Source organism: Gymnogyps californianus, chromosome 7 (assembly GCF_018139145.2).
Source record: "Gymnogyps californianus isolate 813 chromosome 7, ASM1813914v2, whole genome shotgun sequence".
In the NCBI taxonomy this organism is placed as follows: domain Eukaryota; kingdom Metazoa; phylum Chordata; class Aves; order Accipitriformes; family Cathartidae; genus Gymnogyps; species Gymnogyps californianus.
In genome coordinates, this window is record NC_059477.1 from 41,907,553 (window position 1) to 41,931,450 (window position 23,898).

General features: G+C 46.7%; 1 protein-coding gene across 1 annotated transcript; it reads left to right on the forward strand.

Annotated features, from left to right (window-relative positions):
- Positions 1-5,614: 5,614 nt before the first annotated feature.
- Positions 5,615-14,140, forward strand: LYPD6 (LY6/PLAUR domain containing 6). Its single transcript, XM_050900059.1, has 4 exons — positions 5,615-5,732; positions 7,256-7,354; positions 12,749-12,879; positions 13,937-14,140. Exons 1-4 carry the CDS (start codon positions 5,615-5,617, stop codon positions 14,138-14,140), a joined length of 552 nt encoding a protein of 183 aa, XP_050756016.1.
- Positions 14,141-23,898: the final 9,758 nt, after the last annotated feature.

Consider the following 23,898-nt stretch of genomic DNA (forward strand, 5'->3'; position numbering starts at 1 on the left):
GCAAGAGCTCCTACAGGTTTCTTAGAAGTTGCATGTGCTTCACTACATCCCATAGTATCAGGAGGGTAACATATATTTAACCATTCCCAGAGCCAAACCTCAAAGAAAATTCTCTAAATCGCAAGTGGAAAGAAGCTGGATTTGAAGGCAATTCAAATGAATTCCAATTTTTGTTCAAACCTTTTCTGATGTCTTTGGTAGGAACCAAAAGCCAGGAAATAAACAAATAGACCAAAAAAAAAGAGGTTAATAATTCAGCAGGATAGGGATGGAGGGGGGAAATTGTAATTAGAGCTGGCAAGGTTGTAAATAGTCTCTGGGATTGCTCTCCAGGATCCTGCACAGCTGGTAGATGGGAAAGCTTCCATTGCTATTTGGATTTGTCTTTGGACAGCGATGACGTGACACAGACAGAGATTTGGGGTTTAGTTTTTGAAGCTGTAGAGAGATGCAAATGAATACATATATTATAGTTTCAGTAGTAGCTTTATTCCAGTGGACTGGAAGAAAGGCAAGAGGAAATGTAAAGAACGGTGAATTAACTCTTGCAATTGTTGGGAAAGTCACACTGGTGATGTGCATAGGGAGGGACTACTGTTGCATGTAGACTTTGCATCCAGGAAAAGATTTTCCAGCATTGTCGCGCTGTTTGTAGCTCCTTTGACTTGGTTTATCACTGATGAATAATCATCGTAACATGGTAGAAGGATGGTCCAGCTGACCTTGCACAGTGGAATTTGCTAGAGCAAATTACTTGTGCTGTGGTTTCTGCAGTTTCTCGCAGATGCTGCTGCTTTGGCATGCTGTCCTTGATACTTTAGGGCTGATATGTCTACTGCCTACTGAGAGGGAGCTTTTATTTGCTTTTGCTATTTTATTTATCTGAAGGAAGTGTTGCTTTAGGGCACTCTGAGGCGGAGGCTCTTCCAAGTGAAGAGATAAGAGAAAATGTCTTCAAGATGAAATGAGGTAGTAAGCTATAAAACTTGGAGATGGGGCCCAGACAGCGAGGAGGAGCTGTAGGAGGAAGGTGGAGCTGAGATGTAAGCAGAAGCGTCACCCTCCTGTGAGACTGGGCAACCTCCATCTGCATCAGACGTCCAGGGACAGCAGGGCAATGCTTCATCTCCTGCGGGAGGGAGGTGGAGGGGCACTGAACACCGCAGCATGTGCCGTATTCGCACGAGGAGGAGAACCACAGAAATGCCCACAAACCAGGAATTCTTTCATGCCTGGCTTTGGCCAAGTGTTTGTATGGGAAGATTTGGTGCCTGACTTCTTTTTTTCTCCTGAAATGCTGCAACGTTTGCTGCAACCTTACAGCTGGCAGCAGCCCAACTTCTGGCCTTCAGTCAAGGCCAGCTAGCAGGTATCTACTGAGCTTGCGAGAGGGACAAGAGGGACAAATACATCCTCACAAGTAACTGTTGCCTCCGACAATGCGTCTCCCCCAGAGCCGGAGGCCTGGCGTTCGGCAGCGCCTCTGCTCGAGGGCTCCCCGGTCCTTCCTTGGAGGATGGGGACCTTCCATTGTCCCCAGCACTGGTGACGGCGAGGACGAGATGTCACCGCCCTAATGAGACCTGACAAATGGGCAACCGGGCTGCTGCTTAGGGAATTTAATGGTTAATTTCCATAGTGCCGTGTCAGGGCAAAGGGCAGGAAGAAGTAATCCTGCTGCAGAGCGGGGATGGGGATGCCTTTTCCGTCTGAAAGGTGCTGGTGAAGCTGGAAAGATTGAGTTAACTAGGATTTCTGTGTCAGCGCCCAAGACCTTTTCTAAACAGACTGTATGATCTAAATACCATGTGACTATTTCCCCTAACTGCAATCCGGTATCCAATTCAGAGTGGGCCATGCCATTTTCTATTAGGTTGGTGCATGCATTCCGCTGTGCACGAGAGGCTACTACATCTGGAAAGGAGCCGAGTTAATTCAGGAGGAAAAAATGCGTGCCCGTACGCTGGAGAACAAGTCTGTTCTGCGAGCAGAGGTTTAGCACTGTAGTAGCCGCTATGTCAGCAATAACTGGTTGAAAAAATATTTTTGTACAACATGCGGTGGTTTTGGCTGAAAGCCCTGAACTAAAAGGGCCTTGTGAGCAAAAGAAAAAGCCTTCACGCCCTTGATGAAGCTTCTTAGGGCTTATAGGGTTCAAGAAGAGAAGCCATCTTTGCAGAAAAATATCATTTTGGATGATTTGGGGAAAAAAAGTGAACTGAAACCAATTTTTTGTCAAATGTCTGCAGGTTTTCAGACAGTGCATCCATATATATATCTCCTTCCTTCAAAAACAAAAAAGCAATTACATTTTATTTTTATGTGTGGGTGTAAAAACGGAGAGAATGAGTGTGCTGAACAGTAATTATTGAATATGTTTGATTTTATTCAAAATAGTTTTTGATATTCCACCCTCTGAAATATCAGTATTACCTTAAACATCAACGAATATTTTCTCAGTTGGATGTAGTGTATTTGTACATGTGTTTTACCCCTTCTGAAAGACACAACTATCTGTACCCATGTGTGCATACTCAAAATATTTGTGAAATATTGAGTATTCAGGTTTCTGACAGCAGGTACTTCTATGTACACAGAAGTATCTATTTTTATACTACTTATGCGTGTATGAAGTGACCAGGTAGAACATGCTTGCTGTGAAGAGCAGTGACTGTAACGGTGGCAAGTGTTTTGTTCAATAAGTACTTTCTACTTCAAGTAACTGCCACAGTTCAAAACAGTGGCCAGGCTGGCCTTGCTCTGGTCTGCTCAGGATTGTTTCGTAACACAGAGGGGGTTTTTTTAATTTTAATTCCTTACCTATAATTAAATCTGTTTCAAATGTACAAAATAGAGGTGGGGAAGTGAACTCTATATATTCATTTGTGGTTCTTGCAACTCATTAGAAGTGGTGTTGGCAATTAAGCTCCTTGTAATTACAAGAGGCACGATGTGAGTATTTTTAGCGTGCAGCTGGAGGATTTCTGCCGCCCTTTCAGGCAGGACTAACAGCCACTTGTCTTCTGAATCTGACGACTAGGCAAGTATTGACAGTTACATACAGACATTTGGAGATTGGCTGAATAAGCAATTGGTCCCATAAAAGGGAGCATATACGACAGAGGGAAAACTGGTGTCCTCAACTGGAAGACTTCGATCGGTACTGTAAACACAAGTGCTTTTTGTGATTACGATGAGAAAACCCAGCGAATTATTTTCTTATTATACCTGGGAGGAATTCTTGCCATTATTTCAATCTTGCTATGTTTTAACTTAAAATATTGCTGTTTGTCCCTTATGTTCTCATTTGACAACGTATGTTAATCGTAGGTTGCCGCTGAGAGTTTGCCTTGAGCTATGAAGAGCTCCTCTCTTTGGGATGGGGGCCCTAATTTTTTCTGTACTGTAACGCAGGATTGCTGCCGAGTCCCTGTGAACTGACAGAGAGTTTCACTGCAAACTGCTGATGTCTTGAAATGAATAATGGGGCTTGTTAAATCTGCTTTGGTTTGCTTGGGATAAAAAATAATCCAAAAATCCCTCTCTCCTCCAAACCTTCATTATCTTAACAGTATGAATATAAAGCAATTTCCACACGTGAAAACCCAGTTGCCATTGAGTGGCTCTGGTCAAGCAGTGAGCAGAGGGACGTGTGTGCGGTGACGGACAGGTCTCCTCTTGGGTAGGAAAGGAGAGACTCAGCTCAGGAGTCCAAACACATCTTGTTTCCTCATGCTGAGCATCGCCTGTGACTCGTGTTACGTATAGATACGTGCCCTGAAAGCAAACTCTCTTGGAGTGGAGCGTGTCTACCCGGTGCTGTTACTTGTGTAGCTGATGGCTCCTGTTGTCCTCGGCTCAGGACCGTTAGGGCAGCAGCAGCATCTGGCCAGCTCAGCTCCAGGTCCGTGTGTATTTAGCCATCAGGAACTCAAAAATGTGAATAGTCCTGAATCCACGCACGGACCTGGCTCCCTCGCTGAGGTGAGCTCCAGCTGCCTGTGCTGGGGGCTCTTCCTCCCTCCAGACCCCACAGAGAACTGCCAGTCCCATTTCTTTCATCTTTCATGTGGCTGGGAGAGGTTTGTTTTATTTCCTTTCTGCTTCTAATCAGGATTTCATTTTCCCCTGGCTGATATGCATCTGTGGAGTAAAACCAATGGAAATTGGCATTTCCCTCTTCGTAAGGCTAGCACAACAAAGTTTAATGCACCACGCTATGTGTTATCTGTTTCCCTCACTATTTTTATGGATTTCACGGTGTTTTAATAAAAGGGCTGTTTTCAGATAAAAGCCAAGGATAACGACAGCCCCCTTGATGGCCATTGCGCTGCTAGTCCTGTGTGGGTCTCCGCTGCGAGACAAACATTTGGAGCCAGAGGTGGAAGGTTACGTCCCGCCCCTGGAACATCTTTCCTGAAAAAAAAAAAAACCCAAAAATTGATTTATTAAATAATAGCTACCACACTTTCAAAGCTGCTTAGGAAATATCTGGGTATTGCAGATCTCTTGGTCAGTCTGGGTGGAGAAAAACGCCGACCCTGTGTGTTCTGGATGGATGCCAGCGGCCAGGGGAAACCGGCGGCTCCTGCCTGGCTCGGCAGCAGCCGTCCTCTTGGGTCTTTCCTGTCCCGCTTGGTTTTTGAGGCACATTTTCATTGTTTTTAAAGAATTGTAATAATATGAGCTGTGTACTTACCGATGCATTAGCGTTATCTGTTCCTGGAGGGCTCCCCACAGCCTGCGCACAGGGATTGGGATGCTCCTGAAAGCTGCTGGGTTTGGGACGGCTTCACAAGTGGTACTGCAGCGGGTATGTGTTTCTGCTTAAATTAGTTCCCTTCCTTCAGGGACACGGGAAAAATACGCTGCATCATTTGTCAACAGCGTCACAGAGGGAATAAGACCCTTTGGAGCACGGATGAGGAAAATGCAATAGTCACTTGATGTTATTAACAGCAGCCAGCTGAAGGTAGAGACAACCTGCAGCAGCTGGAGCTCCTCGCCTTTCCTGAGATATGTGGAAAGTAACGTGAAGCTTCTGGTTTGCCAAAAAGGTGCATTTTTGAAGGGTGTGAGCCTATGTTGGAGTGTGGGTGAGGGAGACCCATCACTGCTCCCTCGGACATCCCAATGGGTCTCCAGCTACCCCATTTCCTTTCTTCCCGGTCTAATTCTGCAATTTTCCAGTATTCTCTAAAAGAAGCAGTTAAATCCTGTTGCAGTGCAGTTTCCGCTGACTTTATCAACGTCCCACTGAGGATGCTGCAAACCAGTCACCGACCGGTTAAATTGTAAACGGTGACAAACCCAACCGCCCTTCCCCTCGGCTCCCGTTTGCAGCTCTGTGGCCCGGGAGAGGGTTTGCCCGAGTCCTTTTCCCAGGCGGTGCCAGGGATGTCACTGAAGCCGAGCCAAAGTAAGCACACCGCTGCCTGCCCCCGCGGGAGGGCAGCTGAAGGTTGACGGGAGCATCGTGGTTTTGGTGAGGTTGGGTTGCTGGGGGTTGACGTGGTGGCCAGGCTCCTCGCGGGTTTGCTCTGCTCACCCTTGTTCTCTGCTATTGCCCAGGTGAGTTTTTTCGGCCGCCGCATGAGTACGTCCTCGCCCGGCAATGGCCTCGCAGCCCACGCTGGCATGGGTGCTGCTGCTCAGCCTGCTGACCGGCTGCCTGCCGGCCGTGGAGCCCAGGGACTTCACCGTGAAGGACATCGTCTACCTCCACCCTTCCAGTAAGCCACCTTCGCACGGGCTGCAAAGCCACGGGCGGCCGCGGCGCGGGGGTAAGGACGAGGGCAAATGTGTGTTAAGGCAGCAGAAACATCAGGGTTGAGCTGAGAGCTGAGCAAAGATTAAGTAAACATCCCCAGTACTCATAAAACCAAGTTGTTGGTGTAAAACCAGACCGTTGCTTCCCAAAGGGATTAAAGGACAGCTGGGGTTACAGGCAGTTCCTGAGCATGTCAGGAGCTTTTCGTTCACTATTTTCTGTTCCTCGATAATCTCTGGCCATGAGACCAAACTCCACAGCCACGCAGTTTGCCCAAACTTATTGAGAGCTGTGAGCAAGGGCCAAATGCAACCATTAGCAGCTGTGGCACCAACCGCTCCTGACTTTGTTTCAGTAACTCCCTGAAGCAACGCTATGGCAATGTTATGCATCTTCAGATCTTCCATGGACTCCCCTTTCACTAGTCTGTCCACTTCATCAGATACAAAATTGTTTAATTCTAGGAGAAGAGAGCTGTGCCTGCCGTCTGTTCCCAGCGAAAACTCACCGCCTTTCCGACTTTGGCTGAAAAATGTATATTCTGTACAAGCAAGATGAAATTCCTGTTTTATGCCGTAACCATGACCTGCTAGAGGTCCAGGGTGAGAGGGGTGAATTTAATTAGTGCTGCCGTGTTGTCCCACCCCAAGCTGTTCCTTGAGGGCAGCACCAGCCCCACCAGAGATGCTCCCAGGTGACTTGCTGGCCCTTACCCAGAGGAGCCTGGGGAAACAAGCAGCGAACGCCTCTTGCTTCACCTCTCGTACCCGAACGGTCTGGCCCAGAGCCGGTGGGCAAGGGGAGGAGATGAAGAGGAGGGAGAGGTGAGATGTGGCCTGTGGGGCTGTGGAGGTTCAGCTTACTTCGCCCCGGGGAGATAAATGTGACCTGTTCACCATTTGGCTTCTGAGAAGGTGGCAGCATCTTGAAGATGTATTGAATGTGCTACAGAAGCCCTGCCAGGAGACCACTTAAGAAGTTACGCTCTTCATTTGGCGAGATAAATTAGGACGGAGTCAGCTGTTAAAAACTGGAGGTTCAGCAAATTGATTTTTCTTCCCTTTGGGGACATCAGCCTGCCTTCAAAAGGGGTAGCTCGTTTCCACGGCGGGACAGTTTCCAGAAGTATTTTAATCCATCTGATATTTTGTTATCAGCACTGATAAAGTAGCAGTCTTGGATGTGAGCTCTGATACCAAGAGAATAAGTACTCCTTGCTCACATTAACTCGCTTTGAAGTCAGCAGTGGGCACTTTTGCTAGGTAAACACGGCTGAACTGAGTCCTTGTTGTATCTGTACATGCCTTTCCTGCATTGCTATTAGTGACAGAATTTTTACAAATCGGGACCAACTTGATGAAGTTGACAGGTATACTTGCAGAAAGATATGCCTAAAGAGAACAAATGTTGCTGTGTGCCTCTGAAAAGCATAGTAGGGCTGGATTAATTGGCTCATTTTAACTGGATATTGTCTATTCCTTTCAGCCACCCCGTATCCTCACGGATTTAAGTGTTTCACCTGCGAAAAGGCAGCAGATAATTACGAATGCAACCGATGGGCTCCGGATGTCTATTGCCCAAGAGGTAACCAGCCGCATGCTAGTGTTTAATTTAAACCCACCTTACAACGACCACTCGCTATCCCCGCCGCGGGACAGCACTGAGCCCCCATTATTCCTTGAGCGTACTCGGATGCCGGTGATTGCTGCTCCTGCTTGTAAGCCTCCTCAACAAGAAAGATGTGTAAGCAATATGAGTAATCCTTTAAGCTTTTCTGTCTCTTTGCGGTGGATGAAGTTCAGGACTTTCATCTACGCCCTGTACTCCTCTAGCTCAGCTGGAAATTAAATCAGGCTGATGTTTATTTAAGGGTTGTATTTCTTTTACTGGTGAGTGCAGGACTGGTTCTTGCTTTGTTCGCTTCCCTCCCCTATGACACAAGCCCACGCTTCAGGGCAGCCGAAGCTGCCTCTTTTCATCTGGCATCGAGATATTTTCAGTATTTTGGGCTCATAACTCCCATTGGAGTCTGAAGTTGGGAACAGCCCAGAAAGGGCTTTGGAATACAGGCACCCAAATATCAGATCCAGGTATCGGTGAGATCCCCAGATCTCCCCCCTCCCTTACCACTTCTCTTTTTGAGACACTCACAAGGCATTGAGATTGTCCACAGCCCCTGACGAAGCCCGTTGCGTTGGGTGGGACACGAGCTGTGTCCTCACCAGGGTGGGAACCACGTGCGGGCAGGAACCACGTGCGGGCAGGAGGCAGCCGGGGCCGCGCAGGCAGAGGGATGCTGCCGGGGCTCACTGCTCCCCTCGTGCTTTCTCTGGGCTCGGCAGCCCTGTTCAGCACCTAGCCAGGATGTCTGTGGTCTGTTGTGGGATGTTACAAGCGCCCTCAGAAAATATTTATTTTGGAAGGAGAAAGACAGTGACCTGCACTGCGGGGACGAACCAGCTGTGTTTGCAGCCCGCGTCAGAGCACGTTATCTGTCCGAGAATTTATTTGCTTTGAGCTGAAATCAGCACAACATCAACAACAATAAAAGAGATCAGGCTGGCTGGCGTCAGATGAGACCAATATTCACGGACGCTCCCTGTTTTGACAGGAATAGGTGGTATTTAAATGGTTGCCTGTAGATCACCGTGCAAGGAGAGAGGCGTGACTCCAAGGTCTGCCTTTAGTAACAACCAGCAGAAATGACTTGACTAAAAAAATATGTGAATCTGGAAAGTGAAGTTAGTACTTAATGGCTGTTTAGGGGAGGGGAAAACCATGCTTTGGTGCATCTGTAACTCATCAGCTGCGTTCATCCAGACCAGAGCTGCTAGTTATGGCCACCAGCCCTCCTGCCTGCTGGCACCAACACCCACTGTACGTTCATGAAGTAAGGATGGGGTTTTAGCCATGAGAAGGGGCTAGCTGGAAATCTGAGTCTATCTTTAATCTTCAGCACAGAGGACTTCTTATCTCCTGGATAACTTAACTGGAGGGATCCGATAACATTTTACACCAGGCACAGCGTGTTAGCGCCCAGACTACTCCAACACTGCGTGCCTTGGGACTGGAGCACGGCTCTGCCTGCGGCACGGACCCCCGGCCCGTCGCTGCTGGCTTTTGGGTGAGACCAGGGACCCCCCCCGGTGCAGCCGGTGTGACGACAGCTGCGAAAAGTAACTGCTGAGTCAGCAGTTACTGTGTTTCAGAGGAGCAGGGAACGGGGAAAAGGGGATGGACACTATGGCTTAAAGGCTCTGTCCCTATTCTGTTGCAGTGGAAGCAAAGCCAGAAGCAAAGCTGATAATGTCATTGCTCCCCACTCCGCAGAAATCAGCCGTTGCTTCGGGATGCCTCATCACTGACGGCTTTTGTTGGCGTCTCTTAGCTTTACATCCAACACACTTCCACATCAGAAAGCTTTTATTAAGGCAGCTTTTTTCTTTGTTGCTTTAATTTTCGAATGTAATTTTGAGTTCGTGTAAGGAAGCCGCAGAAATGCAAGCTCAGGTTTGAGGCATGACTCCAGGCGTGCTCTGAAGGCTGGGGTTATCTGCTCCGGTAATTACCTTATCTCTGGGAGGCAGAGGGGTATGCTTATGGCATGGCCTCCCTCGCCGCAGTGATCTGAACCCTTGTGGTTTTGCTTGGGTGAAGTGGTGGGAGAAAAGGAGAAAACTCCATCCTGCTATTATTATTTTTTTTTTTAAGAGAGAATGCTATTAAAACGAAGCAAACCAAAATATTTTCATTAACTATAATGTAGGACTTAAAGGGAACCGCATTTTGTGTATAACAAAATTCATTATAATGGAGAGTAAATACATGAATCCCTGCATTGAACAGAGATTAGAAAAAGCATTTCCTAGAAGGCAGGCCTCCTGCTATGCATTAACCTTGTTTTCTGTTATTTATTAGCTTCAGCTCAAGCAGAAACTCTGTTAGTGATCTAATTTGTATGGAAATACTGCACTCAAAATACTCCCAGTACTCTATTTTTGGATGGCCTGTGGGCAGGCCGACAACTCGTGAAGGGGATGATGGCCACGACCACTAAGGTGATGTTCCAGCGCTGTTAGGGGCTGTGGTTTGGGAAGCGGGCTCTCAAAAGTCAACGTGTGACTCTGGGCGCTTTGAAATACCAGATTCAGTGTTTCCCTACCCAGTTTAAAGCAGAGAGGTCCAATTTCTCCTGCTAGAGACACGTACCAGCCTTGCTGGGTCTCAACATGCGGGGCTGGTTTGCTTACATTTAGCCTGGATGTTGGTCTGCACCATGACTTCTGGTTTCAGTAGCTGGTTTCTTCATTCGTGCTCCCTTTAAGGGTACAGGAGGGTGCCCGTGAGGTGGACCCCATGGAGAACGTGCGTTTTAGCTGTTGGGTGATGCTGCTGCAGGTCAGCATCACTCCTGGCAGGTCGAGACTGAGGCGGTCTGTTGTATATAGACGTTTGGAGATGATACCTCATAGCTGAAGGCATGATGCAGTCTTTGCAAGACAGTTCCACCGGAGGAAGGAAAAATGCAAAAGAAGAGGTGATGGTGTCACCTGTCACGCCGGGGGTCAGTGTAAATCGATGGCCCTGAAAATCCCCCCAGATAATCACGTAGAGCAACAATCTCATTTTCAAATGGAATGTGTTGCTGAATATTGCATCACAATCAGCCTGGCTCTCAAGTGCCTTTAAAGACACTCTGGAACCGCAAAATTTAGGAAACGTAAATCCATGCTTTTTTGGTACGATACCACCGAGACCCGTCCTTACCCTGTGGCTGTACTGCTGCCTGGCTTGGGCACCACGTTACTTAGAAGCATCAACTTTCATGCTGCAATGTTTTATTTTAATTGCTCTAAATTTCTCTGTTATTTTCGGTAAAATTTTTATAGCATTGGGCCCGTGTTCTTCATGGGCTCAGCTTGGAGTTCCTCCTCCATCCCTCCGGCAGGCAGCCGCCCTATCTGCAGAGCCGTCGTTATGGCTTAGACGCGGTGATGTTCCCCACCTCTGCTTTGCTCTGGGCTTCTCCCAGTGCTCTCTGGCCCAATCCTTTTCATGGCGCCTGTCCTCATTACGCTTAGCCTGCTCTGAGAAGAGAGGCAGACCACAATGCAGCGCAAAAGTTCATATTAATTTGAGTGAGCGGATTTTGTTGCTTATTGTGGACTTACTCTGTAGCTGCAGCTCTACCTCGCAGGAGATGATAGCCATCAGTGATGGCTGTGGGAGGAGAGGCATGCTAGGTCCCCCTGTGCGGAGAAAATACGTATCTCCAAGATGATTGCACAATATTTTCTAAAAACACACTTGGAAGAAAGAATGAAACAGCCTTAGAAGAGTTACGGGGTGCTAGAAGCTTTATTTGTTCCATCTGGGACCTGTCAAGGGCGAGCTCCGCTGCACAGACAGAGCCATTGCAGGAGGAATAAAGCTCCAGTGATGCAGGCACAGATTTGCTGGGGAACGGCACTTCCAGGCAAGGTGCTGGGAGAAGCTCAAAGCCGTCGCGCAGAGAGTGCTCCTGTGGGGTAAAACTGTGAGCATCACCCCTTACGGCAGGAGAGCCTGGAGAACGCATTAAAAGCCGCGTGTCGCAGCCCTGGCTGGTTTGAAGGAAGACAGCACACCGAGCGTCTCCAGCCTCTGGTGATAAGTCCAGTCTGTTTGCTGTGGATATCACACTTTAGTTAAGAGCGGGTCGAAGACATGACAGATGGGTGAGGGGTTTTATTGCCTAATGAAGAACGTGTTCAGTCGGCAATCTCGCTCGGCTCTTGCCGAATGCCTAAAACATGAGAAGTGTGCAGGGCTTTGCCCATGGGAGACGAGGGCTGAACAGGAATGTTCACTTTAAATTAACTACACACCTTCCCCTCCCGTCCCGTCCCGTGAAAGCAACAATTTTATTAATAATAAGGCTGATTAATAAGAAGCAAGGTATAATTTAGAGAAGAAATGTATAATGGCATGTTTCCTGTGTTGAAAATCCAGTGTTTTCATCTTGGAGTGCTAGGAAGGGGAACAGCACTTTCAACTTCCCTCTAACGACGAAAGCATGAAATAAACCCAAATTCCTTTACGCCTGAGGATAACCACAGCATTTGTCAGTCATCCTGCTTTGAATTTTCCGTGTGTTTTACAAGTGTCACTAGAGGAGTAGCTTAAAAAAGGAGGAGGAGAAGGAGGAGGATGGTCTCCTTTGGGGATGAAGGAGCCCACAGGAGAAGTGTGCAGAAGATGCGATGGGAATACTGGGGACACAGTCCACTTCATGGTGTGTTTTCCGAAGACTGGGAAACTGAGAAATACATAAATCCTCCCAACTGTTCTGCCGTTATTTTGGCATTATTTCATAGATGTTAAAACTGAGCGACGGAGAAGGTGAAGGATCTTCTCCGGACTGTGCAGGAGCCGTGGGAGAGCCAGGATCAGAGCGCGAGCAGCGAGGACAGCTTGCAGGGGCTGTTAGGATATAGGGAAAGGCATCTCGAATGTGTAATGCTTTAGGTAGTTCTAAAGAACGAATGCTTGTGCATGAAGCTAGGAAAAAATTAAACCTATACAAATGAAAATTAGCTTCAGACATAAACAGGTATTCTGAGTGTTTTCTTTTTTAAAAGACAATTCCTATAAAACTAACAGTGCACAAGATTGGGGGTGTTTGTCTGAACCTCCCTCCGTAACTCGATTATCCAATGTGCCTGCATTTCTTTATCTGTACCACAGAGCCCCACATTAGTATTGGGAACAAATCTCCGTGCTCCAGAGTGCTTTGAAACCTCAGGTTTGTGCCAGAGCTTGGGGTGTGGGTGTGTATTTAGTGGCATTTATGTATTGCAATGAATACATCAAAATTATCTTTTTTTTTAAATCCCAAGATCTGAAAAAAATCTAAGACTTCTTTCCTATTTCTTCCTATTTGTAGACTTATCATAAAACTTGAATTTGACCGATAAACACATTTTTCTGTCTTTCTAGGTACAAGATACTGCTTTAGCCAACATATGATGAAAGTGACTGGAGAGAGCGTGTCCGTCACCAAACGCTGTGTACCATTAGAGGACTGTCTGTCTACGGGATGCACATACGTAAAGCATGAAGAATACAAGGTATAGGCTAAAAATTGCCTTTTTCTCATATGAAAACTGGGCAGAATCCTTCTGGCCTTCGCCAGAAGTCTGACTGCTTCAGTGGGTAAATCAGCATCGTCAAAAATGAAGTTTCTCTTCTTAACGAGCCCCAACTCATTTCCGTTTGTTACAAAAACAAAGGAATAACCTCTCCCAGCACAAAAGAATCTCTTGAAATAACTCTCCTGCCAGCAGCTCAGGGGAGCAAAGCAATCCCTTCGGGCTGGGGAGCGCTTTGCCTGCAGAACTGCTCCGTGTTTAGTCCCCTCTGCTCTGCAACCCATGCCCGCTGACTGTCTCGTGGTTTTCTTGCTGAAACGGGTGGGGAAAAAACCCCGAAACCTTCGGAGCAGACGCTTTATATCTGAATCGAACAGTTATTTATTAAAGATTCTTCCGAAGGTCAATAGTCGAGCTTTTTGAACTTCTCCAACAGGTTAAAATAAAAGAGGTTTCTGAGCTGCCAGGCACACTGCAGCCCCGTCTCTGTTTTGCACATAATTTTAGGCTCTCTTGGCCTTGGGCGCGTTCGTCTTGTTGCCCTAAAGCTGTGTGCTCTGGCAGGGCACTGTAACTGGCCCTTTCTGGCCCTGAGAAGGCAGAGCTGCACGTCCTTCTGGGCTGACACAGGAATTCTCTGTCACTCCAGCGCCTGCACACTAGGTGACAGGCAACAACCCCCCCCCATATGAATAAATACTGGGGGTTTTTTGATTTCTGGCTTGTGAGCTCTGCTTCAACCAAACAACACTGGTTTTCATCAGTTTACTTATTTGGGCTAAAAAATAAAATAACCTCTTCAAAATGGATGTGTCCTCCTTGCGCTAGCCAACGTACTGTTCCTGTACGGGTGAAATTGTTCCCCACGTAGATGGATTTAAAAAAAGGTGGGGAAAAAAAGGAAAAAGAAAAAAGGGGAAAAAAAATCAGACTGGCCACTGTGCTCCTTTGCCAATGTCCTATTATTTTCCCTATGTCTTTATTCGGTGGTACTGGTATTTTTCAAATAACCAAGTCATAACCCGGTTTCTTTCAGATCTGCACCTCCTGCTGCGAAGGAAGCATCTGCAACTTGCCCCTACCAAGGAACACAACAGACGCCGTGTTTACAACCCTCTCCCCCCTCAACAAAACACAGAGACTTTCACATCCCGTCCTGCTGACAACGGCGTGTCTCTGGCTGGGGCTGATGTCACAGCGCTGGGTCACGCTGCCACGCGGGGCAGGTCCCGACAGCTGAGCTGGGTGAGAACATCTGCATTGAACGTTCAACCTCTCCCTGCGGAGCCTGCGCTTTGGAGTTGTCTTCGAAAGGCTGGTTTTCCTCCCGATTTCTTGCTAGTGATGAACTAGTGAGCCCGGGATGCAGACGTATTTGAAGGGGGGTAAAGCCATCACGTGTTTCTCTACTCTTTTCTGACCAGATGTTCCCAGAATCCATGGCTGAGACCGATACATACACTTTTCTTAATGCCTGTCTTTTCTCCATGAAGAAATGTTATTTAAAAGTACTGTATCACTGTCAGCTGCTAGTATCATCACTTACACATTTGAAACTTTCTTGTTATCCTTTGTCACAGCACTAACTCCGGTGTCTCGTTAACCTGTTTTGAGAACATAGGGTAAATAATATATAGTCACTATGTCTTTGCAGTGTCCCCACGTCTCCTGCTCCTCTCGGAGAGGGCAGGAGTTTGTAGCAAGGCAGCAGTAGCTGGAAGGGATGAGGTCAAGGGAGCAGCAGCAGCTTGGATCAGGCCAGCGTCGCACACAGATGCTTCCTCCGAGGTTGTCCACCAGCAGCACGAAGAGCCACCCCCGTAACAACGCACACTGGGATGGGCAGAAAATGGTTCATAAACTGAACCAGAGGAACTCTAAAACCTCTGTTCCTGAAGTGTGATTAGAGGGGAGGTGGGTGTGCGGTCCCGGACCCCCAGTTGCGACGAGGAAGGGGTATGGAGAGCTGGTGGGTGCCCAGGCTGGGATGCTGGCGCCTGCCGAGCCAACGGGTTCCCGGTGTTTTGGGGCTTCACATATTTTCACATTTTGGCACCCAGTCCTACAGCATGAGAGAGACTTGATCCTGAGCAGCTTCTGTTATTTTATCATCTAATGCACTCCCGCTACGGAGTATGGACTACTACTAGCTACAGCTATATTTTGGTGACCTGTGTTGCTTGGTTTGCTCGGAAATCATGTATGCAATATTTATTTTTGTATGTTGAGTAGGATCTAAAGTGTTTAAAAGATTCTTCATATTGATATTGCTAGGCAAAATGGTTGTTTTGCAAGTGGGTAAGCCTGTAATATATAAATTATCATAAATATATATATAATGTTTTGCATCACTTTTAAAAAAGAAACAACTTTGTTTTGCAAGGTCAGTAATAAAAGCAGGGTGTCATGGACTTGCTTTAAAGTTAAACCAAACTTTTTTATAATTAATTTTTTTGTGGTTTTTTTTTTTTTTTTTAAAAACCACGATAGTCATAAATTGTTCTTTTATGAGCTAATTTTTGGCTACTCGTGCTCCAAGGTAACTTGCGCTTTATCAAGTTACAGTATGCTTATGCACTGAAGTGCTTTTTTTGGTGAGTTATACAGTGAAACACAGATGAAGGAAGCCAATGCTGGAATCCAAATCCTTTGTAAAGGGCTCCTAGAGAGTACCGCAAGTCCTCATCTAGCAGCATCTGTGTTGGATACCATTAATAGTGAGAAATCTGCAGATCTGAGCGCGCAAGGTGCTGGCTTGAGTTTTGTGGCCTTTGGCGTGAATTCTGCTTGCAGTCCGGGGAGTTTTACTGGAGGCAAAGAGGAGGAGGAGGACCGAGAGCAGCACTTGCTCCCAATTTAGTTTCAGGCACTTCTCTGGGGAAGGAAAGGAGGCTGGAAGCCTCGGTGTGTTTTGCTGGGTGATGTTTTTTTAAAAATGTATATATACATCATTGTGAAAATTGAACTTTGAACACTGTTTCTTTCCTATTTTTAACTTTTTATATAAAACTACCATTTTTGAGGAAAGGCTAGCTGACCTCACGCAGAGACAAACCTTGCATTTTGCTGTCCTTTCAGTTCTTCTGTCACTTGCTCACAGTTCGCTAGTGTTAAGAGGGTAGTTGCAATCTGTTCTTTTATGCAAGTTAGACCTAGCTCTGGAGACCCTGAAAAAAATCAACCCTGCAGTCTTTATAAAGCCTGTCCCCCTCCTCTGCAAGCTCACTTGAGCAGAGCTTGCATCTTACAGGTTGGGGGAGAATGAGGTGGTAGGGGGTCATGACTTCTCCGACAGAGATTTAAAACATTAAATATTAGTTTAAATATTTATTACTATTATCCTGCAAAATGGAAGAGTTTAAGTCTGGAAGGACCTTGTTCAGTGGTTCAGCTACTCTCCCGGGCCGGGGGTTAAAATGGTTTTCTACATTGGGTGAGCATTTTGGCAGCACTCTCGTGTCGGAGCAGGGCCGGATCCAGGACATGCGCTTTGAGAAGACGGTGTTGGAAAGCCAGCGCAATGCATGAAGCGTGGGAAATCTGGGATTACTCATGAACATCTTGCTTATCTGTTTAACCGAGGTGGGCTGAGGCTCGAGCCGTATCGCACGTGGCCAGCAGTAGCACCTTGTGGGGAGCTCCCCACCGTCTCAGGGCTCACACGCTGGTGGTGGCAGCTAGCTGTTTTAAGGATTTACTTTTTTACTTTGGGCCTTGCTGTTACACACGTGCATTTAGGAGTCACTCAATAAGATACCTAACTGGCAGCAAGAAGCAGATGTTACCTCCTGACCTGAGCTGGCTGCCTTGGTCAATAGCTCACAGTCAGGTTTCTGGCTCCATTTTCTGGCTTCTCTGTACGTCATCTCCCTCTGTTTTCCACATATTTTGCAGTTTCATTGTTATTTAACAAGCCTAACCTGTGGTATGGTAGCTCTGAGCTAGAAATGTATAACCACAAGGGCTGAGCTGCAGGAATGGCCGGATTTCTTCATAAGATGTTGGACTTTCAGGACTGCTACCACCACGTGAAAGGCGTGGTGCCTGCAGTGAGATGACATGGGCTCCAGTGCTAGCTGGTCATCGTGTGCACTAACAGACAGGATCTTCACACTGCATTTAGGTGGACCTCAGACAAACCAGAGACTTTTTTGGGTACCTGGTAGTGCTCTCTACCCACAAAGACTGGGATGCCCCTGATCAAATTTAGTTATCGGCGTTGTAGAAATATTAAACCAAGCCGGTTACTTCTACTCCCTTTGTAGACAGTGGAGGAAAAAGTGGCATTTCAGGGGCTGATTCATTGTACGCTAAGGTGGATGGTTAAATTGTGTTAATCGTGGACGTGCCTAGAAAAAGTAGCTTGGAAATGAGTACTACATCCCACCTAGAGCATCCAGCTGCCAGCCACGTGGTTATGCCGAGACCAGTGCTTTGCAAATACCGGAGCAGGAGCCACTCCTAAGCACGTCACCAGCTTTGCTGTGACCGTGACGTTGCTGTAGATGGAGAAAGTCCCGGCTCTTGCGCTGGGCTGGTCCCTCTCCCCCACTGCTGTGCCACAGTTGTGCCCTTCGAAAGGGACCCGAGCACTGTCCAACTGAGGCGCTGCCTCCGGCTGTGGTACAAGGATTATGGATATTGAGCTTAAAAGAGCAAATTGAGGTGACTGAGAGCAAGTGGGGAACCCGCGCAGGATCCTCCCTGTACCAGCAGGTCGGTGTGCCCGGTCTGCCCGTGGAGCTGTTGGGGGTTTTTTAAAGCACATAAATGCTGAGCTGCACCGTATTTATATATGTGATATTCCTTTTAAATGCCTAATTTTTTTAACTATTGTAAATGCTGTACATTTGTATAAATAATTGTTTTAAATATTCGGATGATGTGTGAGGTGTCTGATAGCACTGGACAACTGCTGTCCCCAGCCCTGCTCTTCGGTACGGTGCCACCCCCTGCGCTGGGACACTGCTGTCTGCTCCCCTGTCCCCTTTTCCTTTCTCTGATGGTTCTATTAGCAAAAAAAAAAAGAGCTGAGCTGTATTTAGAGCATTTTGTTTTAACTCCCCCTGTAGCTAATGAATCTTCCCCATGGTTTCCTCCTGTTGAGCTCCCATGGTTATTTGTTACAAATTGTTTTATATTGGGCATGTAATAAAACAAGTCTGAGGAGGTTCCTGTTTATTCTGTGACCCCCGGATCTTCCTTTCCCTCGCCTGCTCTGGGAAAGCTTTATGTTTTCCATAATCATGCTGTCACCCTAATTTAGTCCCAGCATGTTCTGGGGGTTTGCATGCAGTTATTTCTAATTTCCACTCCTGAAACCAACAATTACTTGGATGTAAACAACTTCGTGTAGCTAATGAAAGGTTTCGGACAAAGTTATTTGTGGATAATGTGAAGCTGGAGGCAGCCCACAGTGTTTCTGCACAGCCCCATTCCCACATCTTTAAGTTGAATAAATGCAATTTACAGTAGCACAGTTAACTACAGTATATTGACTTACAGCTCCTGAACTTCCCCTTAGTCCTAAAATAAGTTTCTCTCTGGTCCTTCGGCGTTTGGTGCACCTTTGGCTTACAACCATGCCTTGGGGGAAGAGACTTTCTTATCCCATTTCAAGAAGGTGCCTCTGGAAACACCAGTCCCGGCTCAGGGTCAGGAACAGGATAACCCCCGGGGCGCAGAGCCTTGCAGCACTTCGCTAGCTCATTGCTGAATTACTGAGTTTTGGCATTGCAGCGCAGTGAGCTGAAGGCAGACGTTAGTTAACAAACGCTTTGCTTTAATTTCTGCAAAGCAGTTGAATTCATTGTCAGGTAAAAACAATTTATCCTGACTGCGTAGCTCTTTTCCTCCCCTTAAACACCACTAGCCACAGCCTTCGCCTGCTTGCTTCCGCAAATCGCCAAGCAGCCCAGCACAGCTTTCAGCAACCCAGTTCATGCAAAACCCACCCAGCGCCAAGGCAGCCAAAGCGATGCTGAACCTCCTGATTGCAGTAGCTGTAATCCCTTATACTTTTTTTTTTTTTTTTTGAGACCCTAGAACCTCTTCTCCATTGCCAGCCAAAATCCAGCACAGTCCCACAAAAACCAGTTTGAACTAACAGGCTGGGCAAAGCTTCTGAGAGCATTTTTACCCCCCCTAAAGAGGCTCAAGCAACCAGCAAAGGTTATGCCCCAAGTGTCTCACTAATGCCTGGAGGTTCCTGTATATTCCCATTCAAGGCTGGGGAGAGGACTCTGCATCACGACTTGCTCTTTCCACCAAGAAACTGCCAACAAGTTGAACTCTGATTCTGGTAAATGGTATCACCATACCTATATATAGAAGTGGGAAAGGAAATGGAAAATATACTTAAAATATGCGTATTACGGAATCAATGGCAAGCATAAGTTAACTCTCATGATCTGAAGGTGCAAACCTTGGAAATGGCGATGCCCAAAGCAGCATCAATTCGGACTTTAAAAACCAAGATGGGAACCAGCCCTCTGAATCAAAGTCCTGTACACCCCACAGCATCACACTCCCTGCTGCGTGTCAAAACGGGCTTCCAATTTTTGTTGCATCTTGCTAATATACGCTTTACAATGCCAACCTCATTAGATCATTCGCTTGGTTCTTGTATCAATTTCTCTTTGCTCATTGCTGGGTGGGATTCCCCCTGACATTAATCCCAAAGTCCACTTAGATTCCTCCTTAGCCACCCAACTCCCAGGCTGATCAAACAACTTCATTCCTTTAGCACGGACATTATATATTTGAAAGCATTTAAAATATATCTATTTCAACATATATGTATTTACGGGGTTTAAGGTTTCCTATCCCTTTTTTAAGATTTCACCAGGTTTTAGACACATAACATTTACACATTTCATCACACAGAGCTCAACCTTACAAGTCCTAGGCTAAAAAAATAGCAGGATGTCTTCAACATGACGGACTCTATCCACAACAAAAAGGCAAACAAACCCAACATAGGGTTGATGATACTGGAAAAAACAGAGAAAGCGATACCAAGCTGTCAAAAAAACCTCCCAGAGCTTTTTATGCCAGGAAGCAACCTGAGCAAGCCAGCTTTACTGACGTTTATAAACATTTCACTACTCACCAACGTAAAATTTAAATAGGTTTTAGTTGTGCTACAGGTGTTCCTATGAAGCTCTACTGAAGACAGGCTAAACCTCAACTTGTCAGTCCACGTGTGTTAGAAATGGCTTAACCCCAACCTCCTACCCAAAAAGCGTTGATTTGGGACGCCGGTAAGGGGCTGCCAGCCAAGTCCTTTCTGCTGCCGGGTGCTGGAAGGAGAATATTTTAAGTGGGTAACTATTTTAAAGGGGTAACTTGCTCAGGTTTTTCCCATAAAAATGTAAATAATCCTCCTGCTGTGAGGTTGTGCGCCATGCAGTGCTGTATCTGGACAGCCAAAGAAAAGAGCTGCACCTAAAGCCCATGGCAGGTGTCACGGGGAACAGAAGAATGCGGGGTTGACTTTGCTGACCCCGTAGCTGACCACCTGGAACGGGTATTTCTTACTCTTCGCACTCAACTGACGTCTTATCAACCTAAGCGCAAGGTAGGGTGCAACACGTGTGCCCATCCACGGCTTTTTCACAACCAAAATGACGGGTTGTCACCTGAAAACGTCCCACTAACCAAAATTCTGAGTTTTCCCCAGGGGAAATCTATTCCAAGAAGTTCATTTCCCAACATTTTCTACCAGTCATCCCTTAGTCTCTATGGGATATCGCTGTGTCTCTTTTAGACGCAAACCCCTCCCCAAAGTCCAGCCCTCAGATGACATTTGCTTTTCTTAAAGCTTTTCCAATCTGCCAGACCCTGCAGTTTTAGCGGCAGAGATTACTTTCTCAGTGAAGCATAACACCCAGCTGCATGAAATTTCAGTCTCATAATCCTCTTAGGTTTCCCCTGTCAGACTCCACACCGATGAGACCTTTGTGTTTGTGCAGCTCCTGAAATAGCAGCCTGAGCCTTACCGGGGGAGAAAAAAAAAAAAAAAGCAAGAATTGCCATTGCCAAAGTGAAGGGCTACTATTTTAAAGGCACCGCAGCAGCCCACGGAAGATAAAAGCCACAGGCAGTTTGCAACTATTATTTAGTCTTGGGTTTTATGTACGTGGATTGCGGTTTTGGGTGCCGGGCTCAAAGCTCCACCACCACCAGCCTTTGGCTTTTCTCCAGGTGAGACCACGGTTTCTTTCCTTAATGGATGATGGTGGCATACTTGCCAAGAGAAAAAAAACCCGGCTATTTCTTATCTTCGCTGTGGGCATTAGTTTGCAGCAGAAAATCTCATTCATTACACTAGAATTTGGGGAATAATAGATGCTTTTTCAGTTAAATTTTCACTGAGAGAGACAGATACTTTCAACAGGTTTTCAGGACCAATTTTTTCAGTGGGTAGGCAGGAGCAGGGATGGAAGGGGTTCATTTTATTGACATTTTGCTCATCGACATTTCAGTGTCTTTTCAAACTCCCAGATTTCCTAGCTGGCCCCCCAGGGAGCAGGGCTGGGATCTGACGGCCTCCCGACGCCCCTTCCAACACCAAATACTTAGCGAGTCTGCAGCAATTTTCCAGTGTCAGACCCAGCAGAAACCCTGAACAGTAAGAAAAAGCTGGCGGAGAGAGGAATTATTCTAAAATTGCCAATGATGTGACACACCAGTGAACCTGATCTATTAGTTTTCTTTGTGATAATCCTCCTTTATAAAGGATTCCTACCTTCAAAGATTTTTCAGCCTCTGACTCTGTGTATGCACGTAAGACCTCAACTTGTGTAAGAGTCAGGCAGGCATGCTACTATCCATCTATAAGTACCATACATATTTATATACAGCATATGCCATGCATCTATATATATATATGTCTCTTCAGAAAAATGAGGACAGGACATGCATGTGGAGGAGTTGGTCACAGACCGTTGCTGAACATGTGCAGTCTGTAGTGAAAGGCTACGGTCCACACAGCCCAGGATCCCTGCACTTAAGTGCCTAATAAATAGTTTTCCAAATAGAACAACTCACTATATAGGTAGTGATTACTAAGGTTTTTGTTAAAAAAAAAAAGAAAAAAAGAAAAAAAGAAAACTGGCAAAAGCAATAGGAGGTGTGTGGCTTTCACGTCTTTAACGAGATTAGCTGGAAGAGCAGTGGCCTTGGAGGGCTGCAAAGATCAAACCCCACGCGCCGGTGGGCCAGCCCCGTGTTCGTTCCCATTTCTGTGGAATATTTGGGTCATTAAATGGGACATATCCCCTTGGGAAGGGACAAGATGCTGGAAGAGAGTCACGCCTGCACAGGCAGTACTCCACCGAGCAGTTTTAGGAAGGACATGGTCACGTTTTGTGTTGATGGTGGGGATCAGAAGAGCAGCAGGAGGAGAGGGGGCAGGAACGGGGGGTCCCGTCACCCAAACTCTGCGGGCACAACCAGGAGGATGTCGGCTTGGAGGGAAATCGCCTGAGCTGAAAGTCATGTGTTGCTCTGGACGACTTTCATAAATAACAGGATGGAGTTGGACACCTGGGTTTCCTTTGATTCCTACTCTGATTTCTGCCTGTAAGAATTACTAATGTTATTGTCTATGCTTTTGTCTCTAAATTCTGAACTTTTCTGATCTCTCTCTGTCTCTCTCTGACTCCAAAGTACCAAGTCAGCAATGATCCTGCCCTCTCCCCTCACACCCTAATTTCCTTTTCCACACCTCTATACAAACGTACCTTGCTCCCACACCTCTGGGTGTTCTCATCTCACTATTCATCACCAACCTCTATTTTTCAATATTCTTGAAATTTTATCCACTTCTGGACTTAAAACGTGCCACACAACACTCCGCTTTAGAGGGAGCAAAGATCACTAGCCAAAATAAAAAGAGAACTATATCTGACTCTTGCAGGTAAACAAAGCAGTCCTGGAAAATAACTAAATAACCATGTTTATCTTGAGCTCATCGGTTCCACTCCAGCGTTTAAGTTCTATTCAAATTAGTAAATTACTTGGTTCAGGATTCTTCAACGTCAGGTTTTCTTGAGCTAAGACACCACTACAGTTTATCAGCTGGAGGCTCTGGGGCCGAGCAGCAGCCGTGTGGTCTCCGCACCAAAGTCAGCCCTCAGAAAACCCCAGCTGGTACGAAACCACCCAAGTATTTTAGCAACACTTGAGTTCACTGAAGAACTTGAGGCTTTTTCTCCTGTCACCACATCAGCTCCTCAGCAAAGGCTGCATCAGATGTCACGCTTGGGTCTCCTTTCTCAAACTGCTGCTCAGAGGGAGAGCAGGAGGTTTGCAAACCTGCAAACCAAGCAGGAATTCATGCAACCACACTGGACAGCCCTTCTCCTGAGCCCTGTCCTTGCCCCCTGCCCAGCACAAGCCCACACAGAGCCCCTCCAAAACCTGTACGACATTCATAGGGTCTTCACTCTCTTGAGACCCAAGTATTCGTACAGCAATTTAAATTATTTTCACAGTATTCAGAGCCAAAGGCTGAGAGCATCTCACAGACACAACCTACCCACGTCAAGGTGATGATACAACGTCGACCAAATCCTCTCGGAAGAGGCAGGATTAGTTCGGCAGCTCAGCGAAAGAGGCCCCACGGCAGGGCTGTGCTGCAGGAGGACAAGCCGGGCAGGGCTGGGGGGGACCAGCCGCAGCGCGCTGAGCCCCGATTACCCACGTGCTGAAAACCCACCTCCCCTGGTAACCGGCGGGTGAGGGAGGGGGTTTCTGTTTAACTAGAGAATGGGGTTCGCTTGGTGTCTTGCAGCAAATCCAGCTTTGCTGAGCTGCTGCTAGAATTTGCTGTTTTAAGAGTTTTTGTGTTTGAGTGTAATGTTTAGGATGTGACCACGAGCAAACGATTCAGCCTCAGTCATCTCGTTAAGACACATTAGCCTTAACCAGGTTAGAGAGCTAGACCCCGTGTATTAACAGGGCACAGAAAACCCTCACACGGCAAAAATAAAC